We start from the raw sequence: 20,216 nt of genomic DNA, 5'->3' as shown, positions 1-20,216 counted from the left end.
GAATGCCTCTAAAAGATTCCACCGCTGGTAAAAATAAAATAAAATAAAAATAACTAACTACATCTAGTTACAGACTGCCTTTCTGATGAATTCAGAGAAAATAAAATGAGTCTGTTTTGCTGTAGATATTAGTCATTGCCATCATTTACCTTTATTTATTGAATTATAATTTTTAGAATTATTCATTACTGGGGGGGGGCTCACATCCAGATGGGCTCTGGGGCTACTCCTGGCTCTGTACTTAGGTGCTCCTAAGTGGTCCTGGAGGTGGGAGGGAGCCCTCAGCAGTGCCAAAGCTCCAGCCGGGTTGGCTGTGTGCGAGGCAAGTGCCATCTGTCTAGATCATCTCTCCAGTCCCGTTGCCGCCACACCACCCGACAGAACCTCTGGCTCCAGCCACGTCGCTTCCACTCAGCAGCAGTTGGCCGGGAGCGCCAACATCCTCAGCCCTGCTCTGAGGATGCCACTTTCTGCTGTGCTGTAAATCAGGACGGGTGGCCCTGACTTTACCAACCCCACTGCACAGGGATGGAGCACGCCACCCAGTGCGTCTGATCAGAAGATTATTATCTCCTCCTTGTCTGGGTTGCCTGAGCTCAGCAGCTCCTTAATCCTGGCTCTGCTAAAGTCCCTCCAGGGACAAAGTCACAGAGAAGGCAGAGGAGTTCGGGCGTGGGGACCCTGCGTATCCGTGAGTCCTGGCCACCTCCTCTGCTTCTGGAAAGGGCCTGGTAAATTCTCTTTTGTATATAAGAGCTTACTCGTGAGGGCCCGAAGCAATAGAACAGCAGGTAGGGTGTGTGCCTTGCACATGGCCAACCCAGGTTCGATTCCCAGCATCCCATATGGTCCCCTGAGCACTACCAGGAGTAATTTCTGAGTGTAGAGCCAGGAGTAACCCAGGTGTGACCCAAAACAAAAAACAAAAAAAACACCTCTTCTCCACCTTCACCATGCTCGGGGGCATAGCAAGCCTAGTTAATGTTGGTGCCCTTTGGTAGGTCTCTGTCCTCCAGGTCTTTTTTGTTTGTTTTGGGTCACACCCACTGATGATCAGGGGTTCCTCCTGGCTCTGCACTCAGGAATCACTCCCAGCGGTGCTCAGGGGACTATATGGGATTCTGGGAATTGAACCGGGTCAGGGGTCATTCGTATGCAAAGCAAACACCCTCCCTGCTGTACTAGGGCTCTGGCTCCCACATGAGTAAGTTTTTATGTACCAAAAAAAAAAGAAACCCAAAAACCAGGAGGTACCAAGAGCACCAACTCAGGCTCGAGTGTAGAAAGAGAAGGAAATGATTCATTCTAAACCAAGAGGGCAAATGCACAGGCCTGAGCACCACCAGAAAACCCTCCTGCTCCAACCCCCAGCCCACGGCCACAGGACAGAGAACAGATGATGTCTGCTAAAGGTTCTCAAAGTCAGCATCTCTGGCACAGGGAAAAGCAGAAAATGACATAAGTGGGGCCGCGGGACCTGAGGCTTAATGGCTGTCTCAGTGTCTGTGGAAAGTCACTGAGAGTGTTCTTGTGACATGTCACCATGCACAGAGACCACAATGATGGCGGGGCGGGGGTGGGGCGCTGTGGGGGTAAGTGGGGGTGAGCTAAGCCCCCTGTGAAGGACAATCCATGCCCCAACAAAGGCTGTATGAGTATCTAGCCTCTACGACTGGTGTATCCAGCCTGGAAGGTCTATCCAGCCTCAATGGCAGACTGCCCTTGACAGTCCCAGAATGGTCTGGACTAGTCTAGACTGGCATAGACTGGCTCACACTGGCCCAGACTGGTCTTGACTGGTCTAGTCTGGCCCAAACTGGCCTATACCGCCCAGACTGACCTACTGGCCTAGGCTGGCCTATACTGGCCCAGACTGGCCTATACTGGTCCTTCCAGCCTCAGTGTGGCCGATGCTCTGTGTCAGTGACACTGTATGGCGCCAGTACAGCGAGGAAATCGCTGAATGACGCATTTCTGGACCTGGGTGGGGGTATGGGAAGCCCCCGGAGGATAAGTGTGCTCATGGTTGCAACGATCCACTTCTTGTCAGTCTAGCTCTCTCGCTGAGTCGGCCTAACTCAACTTCTGTCCCCAAGGTCCAAGACCCGAAGTGGACAGAGGAACTGAGAGACAAACTCAAACTCAACGGGCCTCCTTCTATCTACCCAGTAGTGTAGTCCTATTTGCCCCCACAAGAGGATTCTCAAACAGGAGGCAGCACCCGGCTGGCAGCTGGGGGTTGTGAGGTGGTGGGGTGGTGGATGCCAGGAATTTTCACATCCAGAATCCAAGAGACTCAAGACAGAGTGGAAGCTGCACCCCGAGACGGGCCAATAGGGCACCCCAAGGGCTGAATTTAGAAGCTGAGGGAACTGGGAGATTAGAAGGAACCAGAACCCTTCAGATGGGGGATTCGGGGGCTGGAAAGGAAGCCCAGGAATCAAGGCGCTTGCCGGTCCAACACGAGTACCACAGGCAGTGATCCCTGAGCACTGAACCAGAAGTAAGCCCTGAGTACTGCTGGGCATGGCCCAAACCACCCCCAGACAAAAGATTAAAATTGGGGACTTGAACTTTCTCCAACAGTAAGCTGCCAGAGCACCTGAGGCCAAGAGGAACTGGGCTGTGAGAAAGTGAGTTCTTTTTAGTTCTTTTCAGGGAGATGCTGACCCGAGGCATGAGACAGATGGTTTGTTATTGACTGGACAGCAATCAGCAATCAGTAATCGCCACCAAGTGCTGAGCTTCCAAGATCCAGAAAGGTCTCAACCTTCAGCCAGGGGTGGGGACTAGGGGTGGGGGTGTCTGTGGCTCATAAAAAAAAACAATGATGGTCTACTCTCTTGGGCTGGAGTGATAGCACAGCAGGTAGGGCAGTTGCCTTGCACGCAGCCAACATGGCCGACCCGAGTTCGATTCCTCCACCCCTCTCAGAGATCCTGGCAAGCTACTGAGAGTGTCTTGCCCACAGGGCAAAGCCTGGCAAGCTACCCATGACGTATTCGATGTGCCAAACACAGTAACAACAAGTCTCACAATGGAGACGTTACTGGGCCCGCTCGAGCAAATCAATGAACAACGGGAGGACAGTGACAGTGGTCTACTCTCCAGACCAGAAATTAAAACAAAACAAATGGGGGGGAAATAAATCCCTGAATCAAACCCCTGCTACTTGACATCAGATAGTTTTTGTTTTTTGTTTTGCTTTTTGGGTCTCACCTGGCAATGCATAGGGGTTGCTCCTGGCTCTGCACTCAGGAATTACTCCTGGCTGGACCATATACAATGCTGGGAATCGAACCCAGGTTGGCTGCATGCAAGGCAAATGCCTACTTGCTGTACTATCACTCCAGCCCTGCCATCAGGTAGTTTGAGGGGCGAGGCTGGAGATACATGGTTGACGCCTGTAGCCTGCCTAAGACCTTTGAAGTGGAAATGCAACTTCCTGGATCTGAAAGCCCAGCAGTGCCTTCACTGAAAAGTATTCAGAGATGGGGCTGGAGCAAGAGCAAGGCAGGCAGGGACCAGGCTTGCATATCACCAACCTGGGTTTGATCCCTAGTAACCCAAATGGGTTGCCCGAGCCCACGAGGAGTAACTCCTGAGCATAGAGCCAGGAGTAACCCCAAAGCACAACTGGATGTGGCCCCCAAACAAACAAAAAAGCATTCAAAGAGGGCCCAGGGAGAGAGAGAGAGTACACAGGGCAAGTGGCCAGCCTTGAATGCGGCTGACCCCAGTTCGATCCCTGGCACCATATCCAATCCTCCAGAGCACCTCCAGGAGTGACTGATCCCTGAGCACAGAGCCAGGAGGAAGCCCTGAGGACTTCCTGGTGTGGTCCAACCACCACCACCTCCCTTAAGCATTAGGAAAGGGTGCAGGTGCTCTAGCTCTCTGAGGGAACTCCCTGGAAGTTGAGCCCCGAGCTGGTCTCAGGGAATGGAGGGTGTCGGTGGGCTCATAGGAGCTTAACTCTTAGCAGCTGGGCGATGGGCAGGCACTGGGTCTCCAGGTGCTACTGCGTGACAGTATTTCACAGGTCCTGGTTGTCTGATGCCTGGTGGGTTGCTTGTAAGGTTTTTGTTTTGGTTTGGTTTGGGGGCCACACTTGGAGATTGTTAGAGCTTACCCCGAGGCTCTATACTCAGGGCGGACTTTTGGCAGGACGCAGGGAATCCTGTGGGGTGCTGGGGATTGGACCCAGGTCAGCCGTGTGCAGTCAAGTGCCCTCCCTGCTGTCCTGGCTCTCTGATCCCTGTTGTGAGTATGTTTTGGCCAGACACTGTCCTGTGCTATGAATACAATGCTGGGGGTCAGATATGAGCCCTGTGACTCCTCTTAGGTACCAGCAAATTCAGGGTCTTCAGTCTTCAGAACCCCCAACACAGTAGCAAAATAAGTGTTTTTTTTTTATTTTTGGGTCACACCCAGTGATGCTCAGAGGTCCCTCCTGACTCTGCACTCAGGAATCACTCCTTTATTTAGGGGGGGGGGGAGGGAAGGGTGTCACACCTGGCGATGTTCAGGGCTTCCTCCTGGCTCTGCACTCAGGGATCACTCCATTTCTGTTTCTTTTGTTTTTTTCCATTTTGGGTCACACCCCAGCGATGCTCAGGGGTTCCTCTTGGCTCTGCACTCAGGCATTACTCTTGGTGGTGCTCGGGGGACCACATGGGAGGCTGAGGATCGAACCCGGGCCAGCCACATACAAGGCAAACACCCTACCCACTGTACTATCGCCCTGGTTCCTGCAAAACAAGTTCTTATATCCCATTTTTTGGGTGGGATAAGGGAGAATAATACACCTGTCCTGAGGACACATCCTGACAGAAGGCGCTAGGAAGATAGCTCTGAGGGCTGGGGAGACATACAGGCATTAGCCTATCCTGTGGCTGACCCACCTCTGCTTCCTGACACCACCTAGGACCCCCTGAGAACCTCCAGGAATGATTCCTGAGCAAAAAGCCAGGAGGAAACCCCTGAGCACTGCCAACAGCACACCCCCCAACAACCAAAAAACCCTCTAAGGCTGGGGCCACCCCATGCACTCAGGGTTCAATTCCTGCTTCCACATGGTCCCCTGGACACTGCCAAGTGCAATCCCCTCTGAGGGGAAGCAGCCCCTCAGCTCTTCTGGGTGTTCCCCACCCCAAAGAACTGTCACTGTCACTGTCGTCCCATTGTTCATCTATTTGTTCGAGCGGGCACCAGTAATGTCTCCGTTGTGAGACTTGTTACTGTGTTTGGCATATCGAATACGTCACGGGTAGCTTGCCAGGTTCTGCCGTGCGGGCAGGACACTCTCGGTAGCGTGCCGTGCTCTTGGAGAGGGGCAGAGGAATCAAACCCGGGTCAGTCGTGCACAAGGCAGACACCCTACCCACTATGCTATTGCTCCAACCCTCCCCAAAGAACAAAAATTAAAAAAAAAAATACAAATCAACTCCCGATCCATCCCTTTCCTTGTTTATGGGAGTCAAACATCTGTCAGCGATTAAAGTAACTTAAAGCCTGAGTGTGTGGTCTTTTTTTATTTTATTTTATTTTATTTTGCGTTTTGCTTTTTGGGTCACACTCGGTGATGCTCAGGGGTTACTCCTGGCTCTGCGCTCAGGAATCTCTCCTGGCAGTGCTCAGGGGACCATATAGGATGCCAAGGATTGAACCCGGGTTGGCCACGTGCAAGGCAAATGCCCTACCTGCTGTGCTATCTATCGCTCCAGCCCCCCGAATGTGGTCTTACCTCGGGTCAACATCCCCCCTCCACCCGTCAGTCTGGCTACTAAGCACCGCATCGAGGCCAGATGTACCGTTTGCTTTCACCCGACCCCCGAGGCAGCACGCTGCACGGCAAGCACATGTGTGTGTACACAGGAACGGCTTTCACGTTGGGGGAAGAAAGGATTCAAAGATCAAAGGAAAACATACCATAATTATCACCGGCAGCGTCTGACTTCTCAATCTGGATGTTCTGAGTGACTTTTGGACAAATTTCAATTTCTTTGTACAGCTGAAATTAACAGAGAGAGGAGTCTAATTAGGACCTCGTTAAAAATGACTTGTTAGGAATCGTCATCGTTTTGCACATTTATTTCTGCACCGCTGGGAAGCTGAAGGCCGTCACCTCCCCTCCCTCTGACTGAACACACGCCCCCACCTGAGGGAAAAAGGAGAAACAGATCTGTCTCGAAGTGAGTTCGGTTGCTGGTGTCCAAATCCTTCCCTGGCATTGCTTGGCATGTGGGTCCCACCCGGTCATATCAAAACCCAGAAGCAGGCAAACCAACACGAATGATGAACATCAAGAGGAGATTGTGAATAAAAAGGGGAGAGAACAATTGGATTCCTTCTCTTTCACTCACCTGCCAGTTTCACCCAGAGAGGTTCCAGGCAGTACACTTAGCTGAGGCCAAAGAAACAGGGAAGCCACCAAAAAGAGGAAGTCCAGTCGAGTCATTGGACTGTCCCCAAATTTGCAAGAAAAAGTCAAATACACACATGTCCCAAGAAGCTCCAGGCAGCCTCAGGACAGGGAGAGACATCTGGGTAACTCCTGATCAAGATGTGATTTCAGTGAGTTATCGGGAATGGTCATTATCACGCAGGCACTGACTCACAGAGGCTTTCCCAGGACCCCGTCAACTCACAGGCGCTCTGCTGGGGAATCACGATGCCCATTTTACAAACGAGGAGAATAAAAAGAGGTCAGAGGGGACTGGAGTGATAGCACAGTGGGCAGGGCATTTGCCTTGCACACAGCTAACCTGGGTTCGATTCCCAGCATCCCATATGGTCCCCTGAGCATCGCCAGGAGTAATTCCTGAGTGCAGAGCCAGGAGTAACCCCTGTGCATCGCCAGGTGTGATCCAAAAAAAAAAAAAAAAGTCAGAGAAAAGGAACTTTTCAAGTACAATTACTATGGGCAGAGCCCGGGGTGACCTCTCATTGGAGTTTCAAAGGCACGGAAAGGGGAGGATACCACCGTGATGATGAAACTTCCCAACTTCTAAGGGCTGAGCCCACCCCGTGTACTCAGGGTTCAATTCCTGCTTCCACATGGTCTCTTGAGCACTGCCAAAGGCAATCCTTAAGCACAGAGCTGGAGGAGCTTGGAGAGCAATAGGGCTGGAGCAATAGCACAGCGGGTAGGGTGTTTGCCTTGCACTCAGCCAATCGGGCCAACCCGAGTTTGATTCCTCCTCTTTTAATTCCTCCGCCCTTCTTGAAGAGCCCGGCAAGCTACAAAGAGTATCTTGCCTGCACGGCAAAGCCTGGCAAGCTACCCAAGACGTATTCAATATGCCAAACACAGTAACAAGTCTCACAATGTTACTGGGCCCGCTTGAGCAAATCAATGAACAATGGGAGGACACTGACAGTGACAGTACAGCAGGTAAGGCACTTGCCTTGCACACGGTCGACCATAGATCACTGGCATCCTAAGCGGTCCCTCCCAGCACCGCCAGGGGTAATTCCTGAGTGCACAGCCAGGAGGGAATCCCTGACATCACTAGATACGACCCCTTCGCCACCTCCCTCGAACCCCCCCCCCAAAAAAAAACTTCCCAAAGTAACAACTGTGTTCAGGTATTCACCTGGAAACTACAAATAGGTGCTCAATTTCTGAGTGAGCGTTGTTTCTGAGCTCCAGGCCAAGTCAGAAAGTCACCCTTGGGTAACCATGAGAAATCTTGGTGTTTCTCCAAACCTGCCTCTTCTAAATGCACGGCTGTCCACCCTGAGCTCACCCGGCAGGCAAGAAAGAAGGAACACTTCTCTCTCGTGACCTTCGCAGAGCAGCTGGCTGGTAGGAGAATCCCAAACCTAGGCAGCTGACCCGGGTTCGAGCCCTGGCACCCCATTTGGTCCCATGAGCACTACCAGTAGTGATCCCTGAGTGCAGAGCCAGGAATAGCCTTGAGCGTAACCAGGTTTGGCCCTCCTCCGACAAACAAACAAAAAGGAAGAGTAACCAAGAACCGTAAGCAGAGAATCGAGTTTGGGGTATGGATGGTAACACCATGGAAGGTTTGATAAAACGCTCTAAGGGTTCAATTTCCAAGTTCGATTTTTAAGAATTTCCTTGAGAACCATGCACATCCACAAGGTGGCAGTATAGCACTACTTGTTCTAAACCTCACGCAAACGTGACCAAAGGCTTTCCAGAGAATTAGTGGAAATAAACTAATTCACCAATTTCTGACAAATTCCTGTCCTTTCACCGGAAGCCCTCCTCTCTGACCTCTCCACGCATCCAGCTTGGATACCTACACATCTGAATGGTGTGGAGCCATAGCTTATGATAATGTAGACAGGGGTCTTGAAGAGCCTGCTTAGATTAAAACTGTTTAGCAAAAAGTATCTAAAACTGATGTAAGTCTACAACTGTACCTCATGGTGTTTCGCTAGTAAAATTTTTTTAAAAGTATCTAAAACTGTTTAGCATAAAGCATCTAAAAATCTCAAGGCTGAGCCGTACTTTCAGATATATAAGTTCAAGACAACCACTCTGCAAGCGGAGACGCTATAGCTATGTTTGCTCTACATAAATGTCTGGCACAAGCCTCGCACACGTGCCCCTGTTTTATTAATTCGGTGGTGATGCCCATTTTTCTTCTTTACAAAAACCAAATGAAAAGACCATCCAGCAGTTAGTAATGGGATTACCCAGGCCCTTGAGCTCTCCGTGGGGGGACCACGATCATTTCTGAGCATGTCCTCAGTGGGAGCCCCCAGACACATCAGCATCACCTACTGGCAGGAAGCACGAGGCTGTCTCCAGGCCTTAAGGCCCCCGGGAGCCTATGAGACGGGCAAAGCGAGTCTGTGAAAACCCGAGTCAGCCGCATCTGTGCTGTCCTGGGATTCTTCTTCTCCCTGGGCCCACCTTGGCTTGTACAGTGCCTCACTGCCTTCACAGACACACACCAATACACACACCAGACACAGATATAGACACACACAATAACACACAATATACACCTTTGACACATACACATGCCACACAATGCAAACACATATACATACACATGACGAACACACCAGAGTCCTACAAATATATATATATACACCCGTCACATACACAATCACAGATACACAAACACAACGTACATCTCGCACAAACAATGCACATCTTAGACATGCAACACACAGACACAATGCAGCCACACACAGAGCTACACACACACAAGACCCAAACAGACATATATACACATCATATACACCACCTACACAAACACATATGCACACATCACACATACCATACAATACACACAATTACAACATAGACTACGAACACACACAGACCATGCACACATAAACAAATACCTGCATACCACACATTACACACAGACCATGCACACATATACAAACATCCTCACAGCACAGACACACATGGACACACACACACAAACACAGACCATGGACACATTTACAAACATCAAGCACAGACACACAAATATACAAATCCCACATATCACATACACACACACACACCACGGACATGTATATAAACACCCAACACACACATATACAAATACCCATATACCACACACACTCACACACACACTCACAACCTCCACCCACCCTGCCCTCTGCAGAAACACTCGAACACTCTCTCCAAAACACCTATGACTCACTCCCACGTCCCTCACCTCCCAGGGCCAACATCACCCGTGGGTGTCAGCTCACCCAGCCACCTTCCCTCTCGCTCTCTTTATCTGCCTGAACTTTTGTTCCAAACCCAAATCCCCCCCCAGACCATCACACAGTTTCCCCATTGTCCAACCTCTTAAGAAGACATTCCGCCCCGTACCTGGCTCTTCTCTATGAACCTAAGGATCGGTCAAAGGGTTGATTTGTTTCATTTCTTTTTTTTGTGAGCATCATAGTGCCAAGGAAAGAGAAAGCAGAAGGGCATCCAACAGGAGGCAAACAAATGTTTGCTGCATGCACAAATAGATGCAGTGTGCTTACGCGGGCCCCTACCTGTCACGTTTAGAGAAACACACTGTGCTGGCTTTTGTTCCCCGAAGATCGTGACACTGTAGCCGTCATCTAGCCATGGACTAAATCCCACCACCAGCTAACGAGCCAAATCAGTATCTCTGAGGCACTAAGATAGACACCACAGAGCACCAAGATCAAGAAGAAGCAAGAGAATCTGCCCCAGTGAATAAACATCCTAGCCTGATCCACCAAAAGATCTTTCAGCACCTCACCTCCATTTCCGTTAAGAACTACTGACCTTGGCTACCCAGGAATATTTGACAAAAGTGGGAGAGACAGTTACGGGGGTAAAGGCACTGGCTGTGTATGCTGCCAACCGCGGCTGGAACCCCCAGCACCACATATGCCCTCTTGAGCACTTTCAGGACAGACCCCTGAGCACAGAGCCACAGAAGTAACTCCTGAGCACTGCTGGGTGTGACCCTAAGGCCAAAGGAAGCTGAACGAGACAATGAGCGAAAAGGAAAGAAAAAGCAGAAGGGGCCAACCATCTGGGAGTCGGAAGTCACATAGGACAGAATTGCCGACACCCAGGGTGTCACAACGACACGGGTGAAGAAAATCAGTTCACCACGAGGGTCCCAGGGCAGCCGGCAATCTCTCCAGGAGTGAGCAGGAAGGCTGACGGGTCAGAAGCCCGAGCAATCCTCTCCGATCCAATCAGCTTCTTGGCGGAAAGCAGGACTCCAGGATAAATTCTGGAGGCCTGGGAACATGGAGGTGGGGACCGGAAATGACATCTCGACATTCACTCACCTCATATTCACTAAATGAGCCCAGGCGACCCAGAGACATGTGCTTGGTGGCTGACAACGTCCTAGCAAGGGCCCTCACAGCTACTGTCTCGTTTCTGCTATCGTCCCAAAATATTCACGGAGGCCCACTGTGACTTCGAAATGGTGATGGCCGCAAGACCGCCCACCAGGTCTCCTTGTTTAATGGGTTCATAAATGCACACCCATATAATCTGCCATGTAAGATATGTGGCCCGTAATTATCTCCACATAATTGGGCCACGGGGCATCGTAGGCATTTTATTTCATGAACTCGAGGGTATGGGGAGGACTTCTTCTCAGAGGCACTGCTGGGAGGCCAGAGAGATCTTAAGAACAAAAATGTTAGGGAATTCAACAAAAAATAACGGTGGAGGGGCCCGGGAAATAGAGCAGGGGTAAAGGCTTCCAAGGGCCTCACTCAAGTTCCAGCCCTGGCACCACAAATGGTTCCCCGAGCACTGCAAACTGAGCTCTGAGCACAGAGCCAGGAGGGAGCCCTGAGCACTGCCTGCGGTGGCCCAACACCACCAGCTGCCAAGAATAGAGGTGGCAAGGTGACACTTTTAAGGACAACCTGAGTAATAAAGTGAGTGAGAATATGGCATTTGTTTCCTTAGGTATCTCTAAGTTGGAGATGTTTCTCAAAAAAAAAAATGTCTCACAGTCTCTTGATAGTTTACAGATTTTCCTAAAAATCATAGGCACCATGGGGCTGGAGCAATAGCACAGTGGGTTGGGCGTTTGCCTTGCATGCAGTCAACCCGGGTTCGATTCCCAGCATTCCATATGGTCCCTGAGCACTGTCAGGAGTAATTCCTGAGTGTATAAGCCAGGAGTAACCCCTGTGCATCGCTGAGTGTGACCCAAAAAGAAATAAAAAATTATAGGTACCAGCAGACGACCCTGAGTCTCCCATATAACGGCTAAGACGAAGTGAGTCAATGTCATTTCCAAAACAAGGTGTTTGAATGTATAAGATATATACATCCAGTACTTATAATGTATAAGATATCGGGGATAGGAAAGGTGCCCAGGGGTGAACCGGATCGTTCAGAATCAGGCTAATTCATTTCCCCGTAACAGGAAAACAGATCCTTGAGACTCTGCTGTAACCAGCAAACCACCTGAACCCTCTCACCCCTCTTTTTTTCTTTTGGCTTTCTGGATCACACCTGGCAATGCTTGGGGGTTCTTCCTGGCTCTGCACTCAGGAGTTACTCCTGGTGGTGCTCGGGGAGACCATACAGGATGCCGGGGATTGAACCGGGGTTGGCTGAGTGCAAGGTAAACGCCCTCCCTGCTGTGCTATCACTCCAGTCCCTCGCCCCTCATCCCTCTGCTAGAGACAGGTGCTGACCGGCGCCTTCTGCGTCAGCCTCTCTGTGCCGAGAGCCCCCTCCTCTGCGAACACACGAGGGTTTCAGAGAAGTTTGAGGATGACTCAGCCCTTTGCCCATGCGTGGCATGGCTTGATGCCGCTTCCCCCCCCCCCCCCAACATGCTTTCTCTCCCATGTCACGAGAATGCTTCAAGAGGCATACCCATTTCAGGGACCCAGTGACAATGGGGGTAATAAGATGATCGACTGTCTGTATATGCTAAAAAACGCTTGGATCAAATGGATGCTCAGAAATGGGGGAACTTAGCTGCAGAGAAAGCAAAGCTCAAAAGCACTGATGAAAATGAAACTCCTGGACTGGGCCAGGGGACCCATGCTGGAGCACTTCCATGCAAAAGTCTATGCCTGATCCTCAAAATCATCCTGAAAAAGTATAATGGAGCTACTTACTACTTTATTTAATTTATGTTTTTGGCTTTTGGGCCACATCCAGCAGTGCTCAAGGGTTTACTTCTGCTCTGTGCTCAAGGAGCACTACTGGGTAGGTCATGTGCAAGGCAAGCGCCTCTGATCTAGCTCTCTGGCCGCCCTGCTAACCACACTTCCCTTTTTCAGAAACCACTAGGATTCAAATGCTCAGTTTTTTCCACTGTGATGAAACTGTCTGAAGTCCCTCTACAAGCATATATAGATCCAGAGCAAATAGCTCGGGAGTGTTGGGGAGGGAGAGAGGGAGAGAGAGAAAGAGGGAGAGGGAGAGAAAGAAGGAGAGGCAGAGGCAGAGGCAGAGAGAGAGAGAGAGAGAGAGAGAGAGAGAGAGAGAGAGAGAGAGAGAGAGGAGAACAAGACTCCAAACTGTTTCTTTTCTGGAGCTCCACTCAGCTAACAAGCTAAGAATCAGTCCCAATATTACGACTACGACACTCCTTTATTAAGCATCTACTATGTGGATTCTAATTTCTTAACTCAGCAAACCTCCTAGAAATGAAGTATTAGCACCTCTCTCCTTCCTTCCTGGCCAATGCCACAAAACTAGTAAGCAGCCATTAGCCAACAGGTTTGTACAACCAAGAACAAGTCCCAGAATGAAACTCCAACATACATAAATGCCCTCACAAGTCTATAGACACACGGCCGCATGAGGGAAAGGCTGGCATCTGTAATTATACAGTGACCTGTTTGCATGGCAGAATTCAACCCATGGTTTCAAATCTGTGGGTACTAAGTCACACAAACATTTAAAAGGGTTTCCCTTGTTTGGGGCAGGGGGCGGGGGGCTGACTACAGCCAGCTGCTCTCTGGGACAGATACTTAAAAGAAACCACCCATCTGTGTTGCTAGAAGAGGAGGAACAGGAGCAAAGTGCTCCTGAGGCCAGCCCTGACTTCCACTTTTCCTGAGAGCAGCCAGCATTACTACTGGCAAAGACCGAGGTGCCATTTCCACCCTGTGCCCACCGTGAGCTCTGAGAAGGGCTCCGGCCACAAGCTCCAGCCCTTGAGAAGAGCCTCGTCAGCTCCCACGTTCGCTCCATCCCCCAAATCGCCTGGACACACACCCGCTCTCGGGAGGGTCAGTGGAGAACAGTCTGAAACCTTACCAGCTCATAGATGTCCTCCTCGGGCTTGGGGACATAGTGCTGCATTTTGTTCTCGATCAGAAATTTCAGACGCAGGTAATGAGCAGAATGGTCCAGGTGATGCATCTGGAGGTGAAGGAAAAAAAAAAAAAAGAGAAGAGGAGAATGTGTCTGTTCAATACTAAACAGGAAGAAGCACGAAGTCAGGATTGGACTGTCGTGAAATCCCAAGGGTACAGCATGTGCCTCTGGACATGGGACACGGTTTCAGACTTCATAAAATATCCAAACCTCAAAAAAAATGTATATATATATTTTGGCTTTTTTGGGGTCACACCCGACGATGCTCGGGGTTACTCCTGGCTCTGCACTCAGGAATTACTCCTTGCGGTGATCAGCGGACCTTATGGGATGCCGGGGATGGAACCCAGGTCAGCCGTGTGCGAGGCAAATGCCCTACCTGCTGTTCTATCGCTCCCGCCCTAAACTCATTTCTTTTTAAAACATTAATAACATTAATTTACAGAGTGCTTCCGATTCCAGAGAAATGACTGAGTCATGTTTTCACTTCTGCTTATCAGGACCATGATTCTCTCTAACCCTGATGAAGGCCGCCACACCGAGCCAAGAAGACCGGGATAGAATTCCCAGTGGACATGAAGAAAGCAGTAAAAAGAGTGACAAAAAAATCAACAGAGGAACCGGAGCAAAAGGACAGTCAGGAGGGTGCTTGCCTTGCAGGCGGCTGATCCGGGTTCAATCGCCCGCATCCCATATGATCCTCTGAGCACCGCCAGGAGTAATTCCTGAGTGCAGAGCCAGGAGTAACCCCTGAGCATGGCTGAGTGTGACCCGAAAAGCAAAGAACAAAAAAAATCAACAGAGGGTTTTCCAGTGTTAGGGGGAAAAAAAACTGTGCCCAGGCAAGCAAAGTTCCTTACCCACTTGGGGACAATTGTTCATGGGTCATTGGAGAGCCGGTGTGAGCGAAGATTTTGGTCTTATTTACCTTCACCCAGAGCGAGCCCCACTGGAGGAGTTGGACATAGGCATAGGTCCAACTTTGGAAACACAGCCACTGGCCTGCCCAAAGCAAACAACTGTAAAATAGTGATGGGTTGAAACTTCCAGCCCTTCTCCCTGGGTTCAAAATGGACCAATTCAAGCTCTTTTTTTTTTCTACCAAGAAGTTCATGCATGAATGAACTTTACAGAGAAAGCAAGAAGGTCAACAGAGGCTTATATCTCACATGCTTTTGAGAAGGTGCAAAGGGAAAAGTCAAACGTGGCCTTAAAAATATATGCGACTATGGGAAAATGTACTACGAGGCAGAAAATGTTTCCGGCAAGTCATTTTTCTCTGGAGCTTCCTTATCTGCCTGAGATTCATCCTCAAGGACCAGCAGATACAGACAGGATGTCTGGAATTTGCTTCCAAAATAATCCCAAGCCAGGGTCAGGGGGAGGAAAAGATAAAACATAATCTCGTACTTCTGATACTTAGTTTGGATTTGCTTGTGTTATTTACCATATGCTCTCTACTCCCAAGTAAGTCTCTGAGTTCTGTTTTTTTTTTTCTTTTTGGGTCACACCCGGCGATGCACAAGGGTTACTCCTGGCTCTGCATTCAGGAATTACTCCTGGCGGTACTTGGGGGACCATATAGGATGCTGGAAATGGAACCCGGGTTGGCCACATGCAAGGCAAATGCCCTACCTGCTGTGCTATCACTCCAGCCCTCTGAATTCTTTTTGTTGTTATTATTGATTCTGGGCCACCCCCAAGAATGATCAGGGCTTTTTCCTTGCTCTGCAACTACGGTTGAATCTCTCCTGGGAGGCTCATGGGACCACACTGGGGTTCCAGGGGCTGAACCCAGATGGGCCATGTGCAAGGCAAATTCCCTACCCACTGCACTATTACTCTGGCCCCTGAATTCTTCCCCCCCCCCATAAACATCAATGTTCCTCACGCCAAAATCTCTACTGATAAGAATCACCATTAAGTGAGTGAGGTCCTTTTTTTCCCCCACTTTTTGGGTCACACCCGGCGATGCACAGGAGTTACTCCTGGCGGTGCTCAGGGCACCATATGGGATGCTGGGAATCAAACCCAGGTTGGCTGCGTACAAGGCAAACACCCTACCCACTGTGCTATCGCTCCAGCCCTTTTTTTTTCTTTTCTTCTTGGGTCATACCCAGCGATGCACAGGGGTTACTCCTTGCTCTGCACTCAGGAATTACTCCTGGCAGTACTCAGGGAACCATATGGAATGCTGGGAATCAAACTCGGGTTGGCTGCGTGCAAGGCAAATGCCCTACCCGCTGTGCTATCGCTCCAGCCCCAAGTGAGGTCCATTTTTTCACAAGTTTAGTTTTTCTTTCTATTCACCTCAGGGCTGTATGGACACACGGGCCGTTCTTTCAGCCCTGCTGACTCAGTCCTGTCACACAAACTCTTGAGGGGGACGTTGGGAGAAGGAGGTGCAGGAAATGGGAGGTGGAAAAAGGGGTGTGATGGGGCCTCCCATGGGTATAACTACAAAGTCAATGCGTATACCTCAAAGTGGCACAGAGCTTTTGCGCGTCCACGAGAAGATGCTAGAAACATTCTCCAGGGATGATCCTTGGGACCCCCAACATTGGCTTTCCCTGCTCCCAAGTCACCGGAGCCTGTGGCCCACTGTGGTGCCCCCATGCGCACCTCACTTCCTCTGACTCATGGAGCCAACAACTGTGAAATAGTAATGGTTGGAATTTACAGCCCTTCTCCCTGGATTATTACTGGAGCGATAGCACAGGGGGTAGGGCATTAGCCTTGCACATGGCCAACCCAGGTTCGATTCCTCCGTCCCACTCGGAGAGCCCGGCAAGTTATCCAGATTATCCCATCCCCATGGCAGAGCCTGGCAAGCTCCCAGTGGCATATTCAATATGCCAAAAACAGTAACAACAAGTCTCACTATGGAGACATTACTGGTGCCCGCTTGAGCAAACTGATGAACAATGGGGGACAGTGCTACAGTGCTCCCTGGGTTGATGGGCTTTTCCCTGAGAATACAGACAGGTGTGTGAGAACGGGGACGGACCAAACAGGGTGTTTGAAGGGGTGGGGGGGCCACAGGGTGATGAGGACTTGCTGAGACAAAACAGCAGATTCCAGGCGGCTTGGGACAGAGAAGCAAGAACAGTTTCCCTCACAGAAAAGGAAGAAGCAAGAACATCCCCAGCTACCTAGGTGTTCAGAAAACTCTGAAACGAGAGGCCTGATTTGGGGCTCACCATCTGTTTCTAGTCATCGAGGTGGGTGGGAAAAAGAAAGAAAACTTGTTTGGGGGTGTAAGTGTGTTAGAGGGAGAGTTTGGGTTCACAAATCCCCTCATGACCTTCTGCATCACTGTTTAAGAAGCGCTTGGCAGCCACCTGTCTAAGGCATTGATGGAAATCGACCCCCCCCCCCCCAGTGGCCCTCAGAGGCTCTGGAGGAAGGAGGGTTGGGTGCCAGGCCACCGCCCCCTCTCACCCCAGCTTTCCAAGTGGCCGTGTAAGTGCCCTCCCTCCTTCTCCTTCCCCTGCCCCCATGTCAGAAACACAGACACACAGATGGGCAACACCAAACGGCTGCCCATGTGGCGGGCCCAAAGCCGCCGGGCATCCACAAAAGAGAAAACACAAGATCAGCTGTGGAGCATGGTAACAGGCACTGGAGCAGATAAGACCCGACCTTGTAAAGCGGCCCAGAAGCAAAGCCTCGCAAGAGGGAGTATCTGGACAAAGTTGGCAAGAACAGGGTGGCAGCCAGCACCAGGTGTTCAGCCTTGAGCCCCAACTCGACCTCCTGGTCACATGAGCCCAAGACACAGAAACTGTCACGTATGCTTAGGAAAGTCATCCTAAATGCAGCATCTAGCCTTGATTGGGATTGGACCGGCGCAAAGCGGAGTTGGAGAGGTGAGAGGCCAGTAACGCAAAACTTACTGTGACTGGACCTTTCTGTAAGCCAAGACCCTCTATAAAATATGTGTGTGTTTGGCAATAAAGGGAAAACAGCCATCAGCTGCTCCCGGAGGGTGTTTCTCCACGTGCCCATTATCCTTCACCCCACGTCTGCCCGGACCTGGTGAACAAAGTGTCCAGGCACATTGGGGGAAAACTGTTCCCCAACAATCAGCGTTCCAGTGACATGAGAGCAGGCATTGCCAGCCTCTCCCACCCACCACACTTGTTTGAGTTACAGTCATCCCGTGGCAAACACTGGAGAAGTCAAAGTAAACTCATGCAGCAAATCATCATCCTCTTAGAACCCAAGTCTGATGGGTAAACTGAGACCCTGCAAATGGGCCGCAGAGCCAAGCAGCTCATCATTTTGTAAAGAATTCTCATTTAGGGGCTGGAGCGATAGTATGGCAAAGAGGGCAATTATTTTCTATGTGGCTGACCCTGGTTCGATCCCCAGCATCCCATATGGTCCCCAGAGCAGTGCCAGGAGAAATTCCCAAGTGCAGAGTCAGGAGGAACCCCCGAGCATTGTTGGGTGTGACCCAAAAAGCCAAAAAGTGGGGGTAAGATTTCTCATTTAGGACTGAGTGAAGGACTGGTTGGAGAGAAAGGGCGAATCGTAACGCATGAACTGGATCAAGCAATCAGAACTCAGCCAGAATTTCATGACCCACCAGAATCAGGTGGGAGTCCCAAAGCTGGCTGACGACTTAGCACCGTTGCAACATATTTTTGTGCAAAAGCATTCCCAGTATTAGTATTTTGACAAAACGAATCTAAAGTTGGCTTGCTTTAGGCTTGGAAGACATTCACAAGCAAAATTTCCCAGCATGAGAAATTAACCTAAGAAAAAAAAAAAGTCAATGGTAGACATCTGCCTCCCCCGTCCAATACCTGAGTGACTCGGAGAGCACTGGGCTGATTCTGAGACAAGGCAGCAGCAAATTACACCGCGTGATAAATATTATCATGGAATGGCTTGGGGTTTCGCAGGCAAACATTTGCCTCTTACTGTGATGGCTTCACAGTACGGAAAAGCAAAAACACAAAGTCGGCATTTGCAGTCAGTAGCTGGAGCCCATGAAAATAGGGACTGACAATCTTCCAGTCTAGCACATCTTGTTCAAGTCCACTCCGGATGTGTCCACTGCAGTCCAACATCTCAGGGAAACATAGAAGCATGCAAGCACCAAATACACACACACTTACACACACACAAACACAAACACACACATGTGCAAGCACACAAAAATAATTGTTCAAGCTACTGAAAAATTTCCACAGATGTTCCTCTTTCTTTCAAGAACTCTTAATCTCTTTTCAATGCCAATGGTTATGGACTATCTAAAGCCATTGGCTAACATAGCAATTAAGAGCGATAAAACCAGTTTCCTGGTCAGACATGAATTTTTTCAGTGAATTCGAGTGAAGGAACTTCTCTTTGGCCAGGGTTTTGCCAAACACAATCACCAGAAGATAGACCGAACTCCAGGAGCTGCCTGGTCAGTGCGATTACTGATCACTGGCAATTAATCACTTTCGTGACCCCCCCACTCCCGGAATGGAGATCTCGAAATATTGACTAGACCCTGATGCGTGGGTGGCAGATGGCAAAATGATGGGAAATGATGTGGACCAGAGGAAATAGGAAAGAGAATGAGGCAAATGCAAGAGGCGAAAAGAAAGAGATGCAATACAAGAGCGAACATCTATCTGCGATGCGGAGAGAGCGACAATAGAGGCATCAAAGACATCATGACAATCACGTTTGGTTTTGATCCCGCCCCCAAAAGAGAGGAGGGAGGGAAAAGGAAGAAAAAAAAAATCAAAAACACCAAGAACCCTCACTCACCATTAATTAGATCATTAATAACATGTGGCACTGTTTCCCCCATTATCTCCTTCCCTCTTAAGAATAAAATCGACTCTGCTAATTAGCATAAAGTGTTTTCCAAAGATGCGGCAGGCACGCTTTCAAAGGCACCTGGCTCTGGGCACACTGTGTAATTTACCCTCCACAGATGCGTTCCAGAGACCATCAATTTCTTAAAGGGCACACTAAAGTTTTCCGTTTTTAAACTCCTGAGGCGCAAGGCTGTTTGGCATCATACTGTTTTGGCCTTTGTCTCTGCGTTTGGGGGGCGGGGTGGAGGGGAAACAACTGAGGAAAGATCCAGGAGAAAAGGGGGTGGGGTGACCTTCTAAATTCAGAGAAAGGGATCTCTGTGCCCTAAGGATTCCATCAAAAACCTTTCCAGGGACAGTGACAATGGTGGTTTTTAGGAGGGGGCGGAGGGCAGGAGCCCCTGAGTTTCTGGTGAGGGTCTCTGTTGTTGGCACTTTTTTTTTTTTTTTGCTTTTTGGGTCATACCAGGAGATGCACAGGGGTTACTCCTGGCTCTGCACTCAGGAATTACCCCTGGTGGTGGTGCTCAGGGGACCCTATGGGATGCTGGGAATCAAACCTGGGTCGGCCGTGTGCAAGTCAAACGCCCTATCCGCTATGCTATCAC

The 20,216-nt window shown here is 49.9% G+C and overlaps 1 protein-coding gene across 3 annotated transcripts in view; it reads right to left on the bottom strand.

Annotated features, from left to right (window-relative positions):
- Positions 1-20,216, bottom strand: part of TIAM1 (TIAM Rac1 associated GEF 1) — a 228,821-nt gene that overhangs the window by 68,635 nt on the left and 139,970 nt on the right. For all 3 annotated transcript variants that reach the window (XM_056109264.1, XM_056109265.1, XM_056109266.1), the window contains 2 exons: positions 13,727-13,831; positions 5,932-6,013 (listed from right to left, as the gene is read on the bottom strand). In XM_056109264.1, coding sequence (XP_055965239.1) covers positions 5,932-6,013; positions 13,727-13,831 — 187 coding nt within the window. The remainder of the gene's footprint in view (positions 1-5,931; positions 6,014-13,726; positions 13,832-20,216) is intronic.

Source organism: Sorex fumeus, unplaced genomic scaffold (genome assembly GCF_029834395.1).
Source record: "Sorex fumeus unplaced genomic scaffold, SorFum_2.1 ptg000265l, whole genome shotgun sequence".
In the NCBI taxonomy this organism is placed as follows: domain Eukaryota; kingdom Metazoa; phylum Chordata; class Mammalia; order Eulipotyphla; family Soricidae; genus Sorex; species Sorex fumeus.
Note: the sequence above shows the minus strand (reverse complement) of the source record. Positions and strands in the feature narration are given on the sequence as shown.